Genomic DNA, 17,528 nt, shown 5'->3' with positions numbered 1-17,528 from the left:
CATGGGAACAGGCCAGCCCGAACTGCCAAGCCAGGTCCTCCCTGGACTGGAAACAAGCATCCTAGGACCGGTTTCGGGCTTTCAGCCCTCGTCAGCCAGGATAGCATGATTCCAGTGGCATGGAGAGCAAGGGACTCACGTCTGAGCATACCCTTCCCACTCGGGGTGACAAATGCAAAAACAACAATTGATGGACAGAATGCAGAACAATGTCATACATTCAAAAAAAATCCAGCCTAAAGCAATCACGAAACGTCCAGTTCTGTCAAAAAGAACAAAGGGCATCTTGAACTTCCAAAAGAAGCCCCATCCAGACAGTCAATTTGTTGACCTCCTCAAGAACTCTGCACCAGAGGCAGATCAATATGTGGGCATCTATATTGTTGTTGTGTTAGGGCATAGAATTGACTGTGAGCCTGAAAACTTGTCTTGAGTAAGCTTTCACCATCTACATTTTAGCATAATCACGTATCGCCATTACTGCTAATAATCAACCTGCACTCACACATCATTCCCACTTATTTAACCCTCAACAGCCCTCTAAGTCCATTTTACCATCTGCACAGCAAACACACATTGTACATCATCCTCATCAATGTATGCTATTTAGTGCTCGATACATCAGATATCACTGACACAGTTGTATGTAGTCTTCATCCCAGAAAGTGGACTCACCGCCACCTCTACAGACATTCTTAACATTCTTATTTTCCCACGGTAGAACAAAGAGAACATTGACTGAACACTCAAAACTTGAAGAGACCCATAAAATATTAGGCCTGCCCACTTAAGGAATGCCCCGCTCAACTTGAAGCTCCTCACCTGTCTGTACACACTCTGCCCCACAAGCAACCATTTTCTACCTAATGTTCAGACTCTTCCCCACCCCACCCTACCATTGCCAGCACAACACTGGTAGGAGAAATCATAGACTTCTTAACCACCAAATTCAAATCCCTGGTATGTTCTCAGGGATTTCGGCTTGTGACTACAGTACCAATTTCATGAAAATTACTCTCCTCGACCAACATCTAGCAACATGTCTCCGATCCAGCCCACACAAAAGGCTACACAGTTGATGTCATTCTCTCCACCATGAAGACTTTCATCTTCTGCTGTCTAGTACCACTTGATTGGTTCGACACTGCATTCAGCAATCTTTCACCATGGCCGACCCAAAACTACCAGATGACAATACTTATCCTCCTTGCGTGTCCTTTTGAGTTTCTTCAACAACATCTGAGGTCCTTAGCATCTACTTCAGTTCCAACTGCCGTTGTCTACTGACAAATGGATTCTCTGACTGTCACATCACAACCATATACATTCATATAGTAGGTAGTTATAGTTAGGACCTAGTTTCCATAGGAATTATTTTGTTTTATTTTGCCATTAACTTTGGCGGCATTTGACGAATCCTCATGGAATTTTCAGATCTAGTTTGCCACTCACTTCAGCTGCTATTTTGAAAGTTCTGGGGCGATCCGTGCAGCGGGGCTCGAGAAAACAGGGGGCGGGGTTGTGGGGTGTACCAAAACTCGTTTCCCAATGCAATTTCCGATAGGGATTTTAGACACCGCTACAGCCTGAACCGCTGAACGTAATTGCACCAAATTTGGCAGATAGGTGGATATTGGTCCAGAGGGGTGCCTTTTTTCTGATTTGGTGTAAATCCATTCAGTAGATTTAGAGACATTAACCAAAATCCAAATTTTTATAAATAGGACCGCAGATCTTCCAAGGATCCGACAGTCACTGTGCTGAAATGTGATTGCCTGCCAACACATCAACCAGGAAGTGTTGGCAGCCATCTTGAAACTCGGCAGGGTAGGAATAACCTGATCCCCCAGGCCTCTGGTAAGGGACGAAGGGTGAGGGGTCCCTCATGGACCCCATCTGGCTAAAGAGCTTTTTTCTTTTTAATTTGCAATGGGAGCCACTCTGGATCCGCATTTCCCGCTGAAAAAAAAAAAAAAAAAGCTCAGGCTGCCGTGCTTGTATAAAACTTCTCCCTGGGTGGGCCAGGTCCCAAGGGCATGCGGAAAATAATACAAGGGGAGATGCACATGGGGCCCACCTCCTTTGGCTCTTTGAGGTCCGGGGACCACCACCTCCCTGGGGTTTGTTTTAATAAGAGGGGGGCTCAGAGCCCACCCTCCCCCATCCAGCCGCGGGGACCACCACCTCCCCTGGGCTTTTTTATTTTTAAAAAGGAGGGAGGCTGACCCACTTCCTGGGACGTTCTCAGCCCCAGTGCCCACCACCTCCCCGGGCGGCCTGTTTTTAAGAAAGGGGGGGGGGGCATGCAACCACTCTCCAGTAGCCATACATGCCCTGGGTACCGCCACACCCTAGGGCCGGCTCCTACTTTAACAGCACCCGCTAAGTCACATTAAACGGCTGTGAAAATGCTCGCGCTTGCTGAAAGCGGAGCTTTCGTCTGTTTCCCTGCCCGCTGTCAGGCAAGCAAGGAAACGGACAGATTGCTTTCTCACACAGGAAGCTGCATGTTTAGCAGCTTCCTGTGTGTGAAAGCGATGCCGGCTTTCGCAGCAGTCGAGAGCCTGCTGGGACCACAGGGGCCTTGCTGCTCCCCCTGTGGTCCCGGGAGAAGAGGAGAAAGAGGTAAATTAAAGATCAGAGACGAGCAGAGAGAGGCAGAATAACGGTCAGAAACAAGCAGAAAGAAGGTAGATAAAGGTCAGCAAAGAGCAAAAAGAGGCTAGATGAAGATCAGCAACGAGCAGAAAGAGGCTAGCTAAAGGTTAGATAGAAGCAGAATAAAGGTCAGGAACTAGCAGGAAGAGGCAAAATAAAGGTCAGCAACAAGCAAAAACAGGCAAACTAAAGGCCAGAAACTAGCAGAAATGGGGAAAGTAAAGGTTGCCAATGAGCAGAAAGGCAAAAGAGTTCACCAACAAGCAGGAAGAGGCAAAATAAGGTCAGTAACTAGCAAAAAGAAGCAAAATAAAGGCCAGCATTGAGCAGAAAAAGGCAAAATAGAGATCAGAAACGAGTACAAATTGGTAAAATAGAGGTTAGAAACCAGAAGAAAGAGGCAAAATAGTGGTCTGCAATGAGAAGAAAGAGGTAAAATGGAGATCAGAAATGAGCTGAATGAGGCCAAATAAGGGTCCAAAATGAGGAGAAAGAAACAATATAAAGGTCGGCAACAAGCAGAAAGAGGCACGATAAAGATCCGAAACGATCAGAAAGAGCCAAAATAAAAGTTGGAAACGAGCAGAAGAGGCAAAATAAAGGCCAGCAGTGAGCAGAAAAAGGCAAAATAAAGGTCAGAAGTGACAAGAAAACGAGCAGAACTCACTCATGCACCGAGTCAGAGAACAACTCAGACACTCACACCCACTCACAGACCCAGTCATGCACCCACTTACAGAATCACTCCTACTCTCACAGATCTACTGCGAGACTCTCGCCTGACTCACAGACCCACCCAGAGACTCTCGCACCCGCTCACAGACTCACTGAGGCATCCACTCCGACACTCACGCACACACTCGCAGACCCACTGAGACATTCATGCACCCACTCACCCACCCCCTGAGACACTCACTCACCCACTGAGACACTCATGCACTCAGTCTTACACTCACGCTAAAAAGTTAAAGGTTGCAGTTGGGAAATACAATTAAAAAAAACCTTAGAAATTCTCTGAAAGAACCAAAGGTTACAGGGACGTTCTAGTTAGGAAATAACATTTTTAAAAACCTCAGAAATTCAATTAATGAACAGATGTTACAGGGACGTTCTAGTTGGGCTCAGATTTAACTCGTACAAATCATAGAATTACGCAGTTAGTCACCTGAGCGAACTATAACTTACGCCCCTGCAATGCACTGCTTATGACCTCACACATTACATCACTCATGACATGGTCCGTCATATCACCGATGACAACACTGATGCAGTGATGTTCCCAGTTTAAGTATGGTGTAAGCCATACACCAAGATAGTCAAAATAGGGCACCTGTTCAATGGGTATGCTGCCCACAGTCATTTGCCTATCAAAGCTCTTTTGCCCGACCGAGCTAAAGACCACAAACTTAGTTTTTTCAGTGTTCAGTTCTAGGCCCCCCCTCAATGCTAAACAAGTGAAAATTATTTAAAAGCTGCTGAAGACCCTGGAGTGATTTTGAGAGTTGTCATGTGTTGTCTGCAAAAACCAGGGTAGGGACCCTCTGCTCACCCACCTTGGACAAGTCACAGCCATCCTTATCAAGATATTTTGCCACACCATTGAAGTGTAATGAAAAGACCATAGGGGCTAGTACACGGCCCTGCCTAATTCCATGATTTATTCTAAAGGGCTCTGTTAACCCTAACTCCCTTGTGTATAATTATCTGAGTGGAGCTGTATCAGTATGTTCAAGAGCTTACCAGGAATACCCATTACCTCTAGAACCTTCCAGAGCTTAGCTTTAGGAACCAGATCGAAAGCCGTTATTAGATCAACAAAGGCAACATAAAGTTTTCCCCTGTCGATTAACAATGTTTTCTAGGAGATACACATAAAGCGAAAGACCTGGTCTATGGTGCTAACTTTACAACTAATGCCTGCCTAGAATTCAGATAGAACTGCTTGGTCCTCCATCCACTCCTGCAAATGGGCAAACACTTGTTTACAAAAATATTTCTGTACAGCGTGAATCAAGCTGATGGGCGTTTAGTAGTCTGGATAGCTGCTTTGACCTTTTTTAAATATTGGAATCCTCTCTGCCAATTTCCATGAATATGGTATCTTTATACCTAACCGGATGGTATTAAACAATATGTTAATATATGATGCCCATTTCAACGCTGGGCAAATGAGTCGTTGGGGATCTTGTTAGGCCCAGGGGTACATACTTTTAAGCAGGCTTTAATGGCTGCAATGGTTTCATTTATTTCAAATTCCATTTTGCTAGGATCATTACAGATTCTATATTCAAAGTTCCTACTTGCTCCTCTGGAACATACTGCTACAGTTTTCCAAAAGGATTCATTATTCTCGATACTCTATCACAAAAGTGACAGATACCCCGCTTGCCGTACTTCTAGTGCATCCTGATGCATTTGTGACTAGAGCCACAGCGAATTCTTTGGGGGACAGCGGTGGTTATGAGGTGCAGTGACCTACAGACATCAACAACATTGCATATATTTCGATGGGTGTCAGTTTAAGGCTATCTGTGGAACATGAACATGCGGAGATGAATCCTCACAAGTGATGACTGGAGTTGCTGGGCGTTGGGCTTTGGTGCCTCTTCGTTGTGCTTCTTGTGAGGGCGGCAGCTGCGATCTTCCGTGATTGCGGAGACGGGAGACTACAGCCCCCAAAAGCCCCTGCTCTGGTCCCGCCCCCAACACGCACGCTTCCGCGCCCGGAGGCGCTCTTAGGCGTCAGGCTCCCTCCGTGTCGCGGGACGCACGCGGGCGGCGCCGGGCTAAGCCCGGGCAAAGGGCGGGCTCTCTTAGGCCCTCAGAGGACGATTGAGGCTGGGCTGGGACCACTCCCTTTGTCCTGCGTCATTGGGACAGTACCTGCTGCTCTATAACGGACTACTTGGTGCCGGTAATGTTGTGTTGAATTTATGTACCATTGATTTGTGAATTCAGGTGGTTGGTTGTGTTCTCACGGCACGTGACCTCACATTTTTGTTGTTGAAAATGAATTCCAAAACCAGTAAAAGAACCGTGGGTTTGGGGACCTTAGATAGCTATCTGAAACATGCTGAATCTGCTATTGTTAAAGAAATTGCCTCGGTGGAACGTAGACTTTCATTAGAACCACCTAGGCTAATTCTGTCTCTTACCCCTCCCACGACTATTGTTGCTAGCGACGCACCCCCCGATGTAGCCCATCCTTGTATGTCCCAAAACGGGTTAGGCACTGAGGACACTTCCATTGTCATATCCACAATGTCACCCAAAATGAGTTCTGCCCCCTCCCCTGTGGCTGTCAGAACAAGACAAACTAGAGCTAGTTCGAACTTGACACTAAATGGGGGTAAAGCTACGTCTGGTAAAAGAAAGGCCAAAAACAACCCCCTGGGAACTCGGAAACAGTCGAAAATTTCGAGATTGAGTCATTCTGCTCCCGGGTTGGCTCAGGTTAATCCTAGTGCTCCCCAGTTAGTTGGAGAGACAATGTGCGTGGGAACAAATGATTGTACAACTCGGGGCCCTGACATTGTCACTGAAAGTTTGGGGCTAGAACTAGCGACAATCATCGATGCCCGCCTTAAGCTACTTACTGCACCGCTAATGGCCACCTTGAAGCGAATAGAGGACCGTATTACTAAAATTGAGTCACATCTTAATACTAAGGTCTTAAACGTTGAGCCAAGTACCTCGGTAGTTGACTCATTAAACGCATGTACAGCTACAGTTGACAATTTGCTGGACACAATGATCACTACACATCACCAACCCATATTTCCCTGTACCACCCCGGGTGTAGGCCCTAGTATTAAATCCCGACCATTAAATGTTGCAGAAACAGTTCGGGGTGAAGACACATGCCCACAGAACCCAAGGGGGAGGTTTCCTTCTCCAGCTCAGCCCTTAGGGAGGGACTCGACATTACACTTGCCACCAGAGGCTTGCCCCTATTCAATCATTTTAGCCAATGTTCCAAAGCTCGTGGATGGGAACAGGGAGCATTGGACCTCCCTTAGAAACAAGGCCCTCCACTACTTATCGAATAAAACTGTTCTGGGGCAATACTTGCACAGTAATTTCCTGATGATAAGAAGAGTCCCGTGGGTGGGCAAGATTAATAAGTGTCTTGATGGTGACTGCATTGTTATAAGTTTTAGATCCCCTAGGCTGGTTGAGGACATTCTGAGGCAGGCTGGCTCAGTTAGAATTCATCATGAGTATGTCAATGTCCTCCCTCTGGGTTTTTTTTATCCCCCAGCTTTTGACATGAGGACGTTCAATGACTTTCCAAAGAGTGGTGCTCCTCATGACTATGCTGTCCCTGTCTCAAATAGATATTCCGCCCTTTCCACTTTAGACGAAAATGAGTGACTAGGGTCACAAGAATCCACTATTGTCTCTGAAATTCGGCCCGCGGTTCCAGATGCAGTGATACCAATAACCAATGGTCCTGTTCATGGACCCATGAGTCCTTTAACCAACTTGGTCACCTGGAACATAGCAGGCTTGAGAAATAAAATAGACGACCCAGCCTGGAGAGATCTTATTTGCTCTGGAGAAGTGATTTGTCTCCAAGAATCCTGGGACACTGATAATACCCTGTTTATAGATGGCTATACAAGCTTTTTTGTGCCTGCAGTACCATCCAATATGGGGAGGGCCAAGGGGGGGGTTGGTTACCTTGATTTCAGCAAGTATTTCTGGCTCGCTGACTCAACTCGATACAGGCTCATGTAATTGTCTGGCAGTTCAAATTTTGCTAAATGGGGGCAGTGACTTTTTAATTGTTAATTTTTATAATTCTTATTATAGAGATACCACAGTTGAACATCTTACCGCGTTAAATTGTTTTTTGGTAAAATTTAAGGAGGACAACGAGAAAAATTGTTCGATTATTATCATGGGCGATTTTAACATTCACAGATGCCCAGAAAAATGTTTACTGATAGACCCCTTAGGGCCAATAGAGTCGAGGGAGGCTCATTTTGAGCATTCACCACAGGGTGACTTTTTGGAAATAATCCTCGCCGACTACGGCCTGATACTCCCACCTATGGTGGATGAGAACATTCCTACGTTTAAAGGGAACGGTAAACATTCTGTGATCGATTACATCTTTGTCAGTACAGTACTCGGGGACAGGATTAATGGATATTCAGTAGCCTGGACACATTTTAGTGACCATAATCCCGTGGCCCTCATTTTGTCTGATCTTTTCTTAAAATCTGTTATGACCCATGATAAAATGGATAAATCCAATATCCGTCCCACAGACCAGGACCGCAGGATCAGATGGAATAAAGTTATTCCTGATGATTTTATTGCTAACTTAAAAAGGAAGGTTGGTCCTGAGTTGATTACGTGCCTTGACCAAGAAGCAGGGAATGTGGAAGTACTAGGGGCGTACTCCGTAATCTGCTCTCAGATTTCAGCAGATCTTCGGTGTCCTGTTAAAACAATGGATAAGGCTGAGTTGGGATGGTTTGACAAAAACTGCTCATTGGCCAACAGAAAGTTGAGGGCGGCCTTGAGCAGCAAACCAGTGATTCGGTCTACCGTAGCCCAGATTAGGAAAGAATATATAAAAACTCTGGAAATCAGGAAAAAGGAGATCCGGGAGGACGCGTGGGAAGAACTTTCTTCCGTTGACGTCCTTCGTAATAGCACAAAGTTCTGGGCCGTGGTTAATAAACCTTTTTTTCGTGATCCCTGCAATGACCAATTGGATTGCGGTATTGGGGAACACCTGTGGCACTCTCACTTCAAGTCAGTCTATGAAGGGGGTACAAACGGAGGGCTGAATTCCCCCCTCCAGAACACATATACTTTATCGGTAACCAAGGTCGAGGTGGCTGAGGCCATCGGTAAAATGACGAGTAACAAGGCTCCAGGACCCGATGGCGTCCCATCGGACCTTTTTAAATCAGATATTGAGACTTGGTCCACAGTTTTAATGAATATTTTTAACAGGGTCTGTGTCGCAGGCATTCCGGACACTTGGTCCGAGTCTGTGATCATACCCATTTTTAAAAAGGGCAATCGAGGGGACCCTAGTTGTTACCCCCCTATCTCCCTTATTGATTCCGCAGTAAAAGTCCTGGGGCGAGTAGTCTTGGGTAAAATAACAGAATGGTTGGAGGATACCAACACCCTTTCATGTTTACAATATGGGTTCCGTAAGGGACGGGGTACTATAGACCAAAGCCTGAATCTATACCTATTAATAGGCAAATATACTATAGCCAAGAAAGGGACGTTATATCTTGCCTTTATGGACCTATCCTCGGCTTTTGACCGAGTGAATCGGTCGAAACTGTGGGAACTACTTCTCAAGTGTGGCGTAGATGAGAACATCGTCTATTTTCTAGCAGATCTACATGGAGATCTTTCTGCCACTGTCAGATTCGACCGTTTGGGTAACTGTACTGGCAAGTTCGGAATCTCTAATGGTGTTAGGCAGGGCTGTATTTTAGCTCCCCTGCTTTTTACACTCTATATTAACGACCTAGCCACTGCCTTAACTGAGTCATGTAAGGATATTCCTAGGGCAGGGAAGTATCATATTCCTGCACTATTATATGCAGATGACGCCGCACTGTTAGCACGTACGGCAGTAGGGCTGCAAAGTCTTTTAGATACATTCGCTGACTTTATGAAAAGACTTTATTTAAGCGTGAATTTCGCCAAATCTCATGTTATGACTGTAGGTTGCAAACCCAAGAAAGCTAAGACCATGCTCTGTGAGGGTCATGTCCTATCTAGAATCACCAGTTTCCCATATTTGGGGGTCATTTTTGATGATAAGTCTTCATGGGCCCCTCAATTAGCAGCAAAACGTAATGCCTTTGCCAGATCATTCATAGGTGTGCTGGACTTTGCTCGAAAACTGGGGGTGAAGCCTATGCAGGCTATATTGAATATCTATGCAGCTAAGTGTATTTCTATAGCCATGTATGGTGCGGACCTGTGGGGATTCAGAAATGTTAAGGATCTCCAGGTGATAGAGGATAAGTTCCTTAAATCTATTCTATCACTCCCCCAGGCAACCGCCGGTTACATCGTCCATCAAGAATGTGGGGTTGATTACTTAACTGATCGGATAGCATTAGCCCCTCTATTAAAATGGCTATCAATCTGGCAAAATCCGGAACTTGAGCTAAACCGTGAAATTATAAAAGACTGTTTATCTCTCGAGTTCGGTAAGGCTATACCTTGGCTGAGCTATGTCAAGAATTTAACCAATGAATTAGGTCGCCCAGAATTATTTGATAACCCTAATAATCTGTCAAAGGGGGACACAAAATGGGTGAAAGACACACATAAGCTTCGGACAACCTTAGCCAGAGAAGAAAAGGAGTTAGCAAAACCTACAGTAAAGGCCCACCAGCTAATCATTACCTCTAGTAGTATAGAACCTTACTTGACCATAGTGAACAACATGAATCATCGCTTTTTATTGACCAGGTTTAGACTGAACAAATACCATCTTTTACTCACTGAATCTGTAGGTTGGATGAAGAACAGGGACCTGGAGATCTGTTCTTGTGACAGATTCTCCCTTAAGGATACTGTCCATTTCCTCTTTTTTTGTAAACATCTGTCCCCTCTCCGTAAAAAGTTCATCATCCCCCTTATTAAAAACAAAGGATTTAGACAAGTCAAACCTGCTCTTTTGTATCTCCAGCTGCTAGGTACTACTTGGGAGATTTTTAACATAGCTAATTATTTGGCTATTGCGATGAGATTAAGGAAAAAAATTAAATGGATATAGTGTTGTATATAATTAATTCTGAAATCTGATTACATTTGACTAAGTCTTATTTTTATCACGGTTTTAAACATATTTGTAAATGTCTATTTTAAATGTTATTTATTGTGTATGTATTTGATGTTTCACACTTTTATGGTTCTTGATATGAGCCGAATAAAGTAATCTTGACTGACTGACTGACTGACTAGAGTCTATATCATCTCCTGAATCGTAAAGGGCCAGAGATATGGTTCAAATAGTTTAGAAATCAGTATATTCCCTGCCTGAAAAATAAACTGGACTCCCTTTCAAATTTCCAGACAGGTCTAGGTTTGAACTCCCAAAACAGGGTCCAATGTGGCATCATAAATACATGGAAAGGGCTGGGTAAGGTGCAGGATAACCAGTTTACTCTGAAGAAGAGGCATCTTTGCCTCTTCTCCATCATTTCAGTGCTTGGTCTTTTCTTTTCTACACTAACTGGACTGTGGGGATCTTTTCAATTCCTATGTCTGCTCGGTTCCTTGAGGAGTCTTTCATGGAAATCCTCCAATACACTGGCCTTGTACAACTCTGCTTTGGATCTGAACAGCTGGTCTTTGCAGGGGAAATCGAATTCCTCCCTCAAAGGTCTGGTGAGTGCCCTTTCTCACTTAGGGTCTCTAGAGCAAAGCTTTCTCCAAGAGTCTAGACTTATCCGCATTCTGCTGCAAATTGGTGCAAGGATGAAATACTGGTTAAAGGGGACTAGTATAAAGCCTTTCTTCATGATGAGGACTGGGAGCATAAACCCACCAAGTAACTTTTTTTTTTTTTTAATCCAAAGTTTTTCTCAAATCTTGGAAAAGTGAATCTTCTCATTGGCCTTTTGCAGCCTTCCAAAAAAGAGTCTGAGGTCAATCCAGATTGGATTGATTAAGGTATCAATGCGGATTGCACTTGGATGGAATTGAGCTGAAGGCAACAGCCAACAACACAAGAGTGTGTGGTAGTTTCACTTGAGCGTGCAGAGCCTACCCTGAACAACAGTAGTAGAGGAAGGGGATAGAAGCCTCTGGCACCCAGCTAGTAAGACTAGTTTCAGGGGAAGTGCCTTAGTACCACCATGATCAAAGGACAGCCTGCATGGAGGGAGCCCAGGTGTGAGCCCATCCATACAGTGTTCTATGTTACTGTGAAACATAAACACTTCTCATACACAAACATAGACAACTAATCTATTCATGGGAGATAATTCAGACATTTACAGACAAACCAGAGGCAGTCTCCTACCATATTTTAATGTGCCATGCCTCTGGACTTGAAATTTGCTGCTACCATCACCAGTGACCTCAGCCTATGATGAGTGAGATACAGCCATCTTCACTCAGATTAAAATTTCATTTACGATGACCCTCTTTCAGAAGAGCAAAGGTCTACTAACCAACAAATGAGTAAATGTGGATTATCTGTGTTTTGTGGGATTGTCGAGTTTGTTAGTGGAAAAATATTGGAATGACCAGGAAAAACATACATGGCAGGGCAACAGCTTTTCAGAGCCATGCTGCTGACCTTTGTCCCAACAATTACTCTTGCCTTTTATGCAGTTTCTTTTCTTCTATCCCCTGTTCTGTGTCCCAGCTCCATCTTTGCCATTGTCCTCATGCTCCACCTTTCATTATTTCCTGTATCTTCTTTCCTAGGTTTCTGGCTGGTGCAGGTACAGATCGAGGATGGATGACTTTGAAGCTGATTTCCTTGTTGTACCTGGCAGTTCAACTTGGATGCATCGCGCTCATTAACTTCTCACTGGGATTTGTATTGGCCGTTACCTTGGTTCCTGTGGCAGCCGTTGTCCAACCAGTAGGGCCCAAGTAAGTTCACTTCTTCACACCTATTAGGAACATGGTTCTGAAATTTGCAATGGACCAAAGTGGTGCTTGATTTGACTTCATTAAGGGATGTCTACAAGTCTCAAGTTTGAGGTATTCCTGGATTCTCCATTCAGGTATAACTGCGAAGCAGTTATAATGGCTTCATCTGGGAGGGAAGGGCACCATTCCATCCACCCCTACTTTTCCTCTCATTTTATGGTAGATATGGAAGTTCAGTCTGTGGATGGCTGCTCTGCATGTTAGTAAAGTGGGATTACCTTTCATGAGAGATAGCGAGATTCATTTCGTAAGAGTTGGTCTGCTAGAAGAGATCGAAAATGTGTGCTTCTTAATCTGCTGACATGCCATTGTTAAAGGATTTTGTTCCATTTCAGTCCACCAACCTGTGTGTTTGTTTCGCTGGCAGGTTGCTGTATGCTTTGCTTCTGATCCTGGTCACGCCAGCAGTCACCTTGTTGTTCTGCATCTTCCTGTATCAGGAGCTCATTGAATTCCCCATCACGCTGCTAGAGTGCTGGCAGCTCTTCCTACAGGCCCTGGCCGGAGGCATGCTGGATCACTACCTCTATGGTTCCATCATCTTCCCCTTCATAGCCCTCTTTGTTTACCCCTGTTGGATTCAGCTATGGAATGTTGTCTTCTGGAAATGAGGGGCCACCATGGCATGAAGAACATTTCTTGCTGCAGGTGGTAGTATTACAACGACCTCAGGTGTTACAAACAGCCAAGGAGAAGTGAGAAGGACAAAGGCATGTTTCTCAGGAGCCGGTTTGCTTCTTATGTTGGCTGCTTTCTTAGTTTCCTCGGGGGAGAAGGGGAAGTTGTTTGCCCTGATTACGATTAATGAGTGAGGAGAGGGTTAAAAAGTAAAAGCAAAAAAGCTTGACCATTTCCAAATGATTCGAAAAAACTTTAAAGAAAGACTGTTTCAGCACTACCATGAAGCAAATGGAAAATAAGGAATGTGACATTGAATGCACTATGAACGTAAGCAAGCTAGTGGATGCATGAGGCTGGGTTTGTGCTAGCCCACATATGAACTATTAAAAGTTTGAGTTTTTCTATAAATAAAAAGAATGTAATATGGCTGTGTAAGGCCGTAAGCCCGATCTCCTACCAACAGTGGTATGTAATGGACACTTTTCACTGGACCACTTAGCAGAGAAGTGTGAAAGAGCCATAAGAAGTCCTTGGTTGAAAGGGTAACTGAGTGTCCTGTACCACCAAGATGTTAGGTGTCTTAAATCTGTTATGTCAACATGTAAAAAAATCATGATGATGATGCTGTGCTTGGCCTGTCCAGGTATACGCTGCCTTTCAGTATTCCAGAGTGGTGCACTTGCCATTTGAGACTGGCGTGCCACCCAAGACTCAGTATAGCTCACCGTTGTCCCAAGGCTTATCAAACTTACATTTCTCATTTTTACAGCATGTTAAACAAAACCTCAGTTATTTTCTCTGCGGCATCACACATCCGTATGCAAATAAAGGTGTGTATCTCTCCCAGATGATCATTGATGTTAGTGGCAGATATATATCTAATTTTTCAATTTTTCTTTGTGTACCGTGTCATGTAACTGGTATTCTTTTGTTGGCATGGAGCTTCTCAGCTATGCCCATGTTGCAGGGATTCTGCACAAACACAGAACTATGTGTAGGATTATGGGACCATAGTATATAGGTACTAAGTCATCCCACCACCTTAGTACCCATGAGCCTGGGACCACCGACTTGCTATAGCGTCTCATTTGCCCTCTTACTCACTCACAGAGGAACAAGTGATTAGACACCCCAGAACACAACACTCCTGACTCTCTCAAGAATCGTGCGGTTGCAAGACCCACCCTTTCGCTCACACTCTTGTACTTGTCCACAATATGATTTGACAGACACGAAGAAGTTTAAAATATTTATTTTAACTTGCGTGCCATAATATGCAGTATACGTGCCGCAATGAGCAGAAAAATGCATAACACAAATACAGTCAGCATAGCAAGTAGTCCGTAAATCATAAAAAGAGCTGTCATTGTAAAAGACAGATAAGCCTAACCTCCCTCCCACTGTATAGAAGCAGGATGATTATATATTAGAAGATCTCTGGCTGTTATCTGCAGACACCATACCTCAGTCTATAGATGGTAGATCTACATCATATGTGTTGTTATGCTCTTCTCCCTGGAAAGGTCCCTCTCCAAGTGTTCGCAACCTGTCCATGTATTCCAATAAGACCAAAGCACGTATTCCCAAACAGCTGCATCTGTATGTTTTGTCTAGGTGCTAGGACCTGAACATAATAACAAGGGGCATTGTTGTTCGACCTTGGTTTCAATGTTCAGACAAAATCCCAGGAACCCTCAGAGAGCGTGAAAACGATAGTAGGTTCTTGTGTGCAAAGCCGTGGACAGTCTGCAGAGTGCTCATTGTAACTTAGAGAAGACAACAATGTCCCCATGGGCCATGTGAAACCCTCTCTTGGTCAGGACGTTAGCCTTGGACTAACATAGAGGTAAGCAGAGAGAAAGCGCCTAAGTCAAAGACCAAATGGCAACTTGGGTCCAAAGCTGGACCCTAATGGGCCGAGATTTGAAAAAGGGAAGAAAAAAAATGTTGGTAGGTAACAAAATATCCAATTGTGGTGTATCATCTGGGGCAAACACCTCACGGGAAAAGTGGAATGCCATAAGCGCCAATAAGGCGTCAGAACTTTCCAGAGTGTCGACCTGTGTCGACTTCGATGGAACTCCGATCTAGGAAGCGCTGTGCACGGGCAAAGGAACTCGATTCGGCTGCTGGCCCCAGTGAAGAATCATATACAAGTTGCCTACCCATGGAACAGTTCTGGTTATGGGACACGAAGGGACCCATCAACAGTTCATAACCCAGGGCAGCGTGTGACGTAGTGGACAAGCAGATGTCCAGGGCCCATTGAAAAGGGCACTGGATGCAGTAGAACACAGGTTGCACGCAGGTAAAGTAGGCATAATGGAAGGTCTTAGTCATAAAAAAAAAAACCTTTGGGAAGTTCAACATACACCAATCAACACTTATACTAAGAATCCCTTGTCACCAGTATGCAAACAACGAGACAAAAGATAAAAATCAAATGGGCATTAAAAATGTATTTAATATGCTATAACATATACATTCTTTTTATAAAAACATATATCAAAATAGTCTTTTCCTAAGTACATTTCATGATAAAAAGTTTTTTATTGAAAAACTATCTGCTTAAAACCACCTATACAGTTAATCCATAGTGGCAAAAATACAAAATTGGGAGAATAAACAGGAAGAAGCCTTCCTAAATGAAAGGACCATTCAATTTTGCATGGATCATAACAATTTTTCTAATGTATTTATAGAATTATTTCATCAAACATAGTTGTCCACATAGATTTGTAAAGGACCTTCCTTATTGAAGCATCAACGCGTTTCGGTGAGTATTACAGTATAACCATCACCTTCCTCAGGACAAAACAATATCACTCCCAGTAAGAACCAGTTTCTGTAATAAAACAAATTACAATTAAACCTGTCCTTTGATTTTTCCTCTTCACATACATCATGCACACACTGGTGACAAAAAAAGGGGATTTCCCAAACAGTACGAACCGCACTCATACCTGCATCCGCATGTCAGATGTGTCAATGGACACTATCATATCATAAACACAATACCTTAGGTGTGATCCACCAAATGGGGCTTAAAAAAGTCTCCAATTCCAGAGCTCGTGGGCAGATCCCTATTACTTGCTCCTACGAATATCTAAAGAGATCTATACCATTATTCATTAGGTTAGTGCCAGTATCACGTTTCCCATATACCACATTTATTTTAAAATGGGAGGGGGGGGGGGGTTACCTCAATATTTCTATCCACATCAGTGTTCTTTAAAAACACTCGCCCTCCTACCATTTAAAAACAGCACGAGTTCTAAGGACAGTGTTATTCCAATACCTGTTGGGCGTGAAACGACCGCATTCGTCATTATGTGGTTGTATATTTACCCAAATGTAACTTCTTATTACGACCATACTATGGTTCATAAAATTACCTCGAAGTCTATTTTTGCGTGGATAGTGACTCTCCTGAAAAAAGCAGTGTCTCTAAATATCTATATGTACAAAAGAGAATGACACTGAAGCTACACTTTGAATTCTACGTACGCCATGTCAGATTTTTTTTTTTTAAAAACCCCAGTTTGTTTATTACCTTGTTCGATTCGACTTTTATTCATCTATCCTTCACTTCCAATAGATGCGATACCAGTGGTATTACGATAAAATCACTCACATTACGATATCTGAAATGCAGTGAAGGATTCTGGGTATCACCAACCAAAAATAATACATCAAAGAATTGTTAGTGACTACACTCTCCCTCATACTTTCTAGCTCGTTAAGCTGAAACCCACGACTCTATCGTTCGAGTTAATCCGCTATATAAAAAACTGATTAGATGCCTTTTTAGTCTCTAAACCCATATGCGTCAACCCACTAGTTACTCATGGGTCGTTCAAACCAACCCCCCTGTTTCGAGAAGTGTATCCATGTTGTGACTCGTGTAGCCTTGTTGGGACTCGTTCTAAATCCATCTATCCCCATTTTCTTGCTTTTAACAATAATTGAACTAAAAAAAGAAGAAAAACATCCCCTTAAACAAATCGAACTCTTAGGCCTCCGATAGAGGTTGCCCCTGTCTAGCAGTGTAAATCCTCCCGTTCAGCTTACCTCGATTTGGCCGGGAGTAGGGCGGGGTATATACCTCCGTTTAGTGTGTAGCAATGCGTATTCAAGAGTACGCGCTTTAAATATCCTCCTTTTAGTTCATTAATTAACTCCACTCTGAAAACGAGTTTCAGCTGTGTAGGTCACATGACCAACTATGGCAAACAGCCGCCATCTTATAGAGGTGAAGTTTCGTACTAGTATTATTAGCTACGGCTACAATCTCTCGAACCAAATTACATATCTGCACAGATCTAGACACGAATATTATTGATATTCATGTTTGTCGACTTACCCAAATCTGGGCCGGCACTCTAATTCAATATACGTTAATATGTTGGATAGTGCGAGTGCTTCAACGCACTTACGCTAAAATGATTTGCCATGCCTATATTTCTAACGACACAAATAACATTATAAAAAATGATTGAAGCTGGTAATATATTGCTCCCACTTCAAATTTAAAAATATTAGATGGACACAGTAAAAATAATTTAAACCATACTGATAGTGCA

At 43.6% G+C, this 17,528-nt stretch overlaps 1 protein-coding gene across 2 annotated transcripts in view; it reads left to right on the top strand.

Annotated features, from left to right (window-relative positions):
- The window catches only part of GPAA1 (glycosylphosphatidylinositol anchor attachment 1), an 80,237-nt gene extending 66,446 nt beyond the window's left edge, over window positions 1-13,791 (top strand). For both annotated transcript variants that reach the window (XM_085604545.1, XM_085604544.1), the window contains 2 exons: window positions 12,094-12,264; window positions 12,692-13,791. In XM_085604545.1, coding sequence (XP_085460671.1) covers window positions 12,094-12,264; window positions 12,692-12,935 — 415 coding nt within the window. In that variant the 3' untranslated portion in view covers window positions 12,936-13,791. The remainder of the gene's footprint in view (window positions 1-12,093; window positions 12,265-12,691) is intronic.
- The last annotated feature ends 3,737 nt before the right edge of the window (window positions 13,792-17,528 follow it).

Source organism: Triturus cristatus, chromosome 5_1, assembly GCF_964204655.1.
Source record: "Triturus cristatus chromosome 5_1, aTriCri1.1, whole genome shotgun sequence".
NCBI classification, from domain to species: domain Eukaryota; kingdom Metazoa; phylum Chordata; class Amphibia; order Caudata; family Salamandridae; genus Triturus; species Triturus cristatus.
This window is presented reverse-complemented; position numbering and strand designations above follow the sequence as displayed.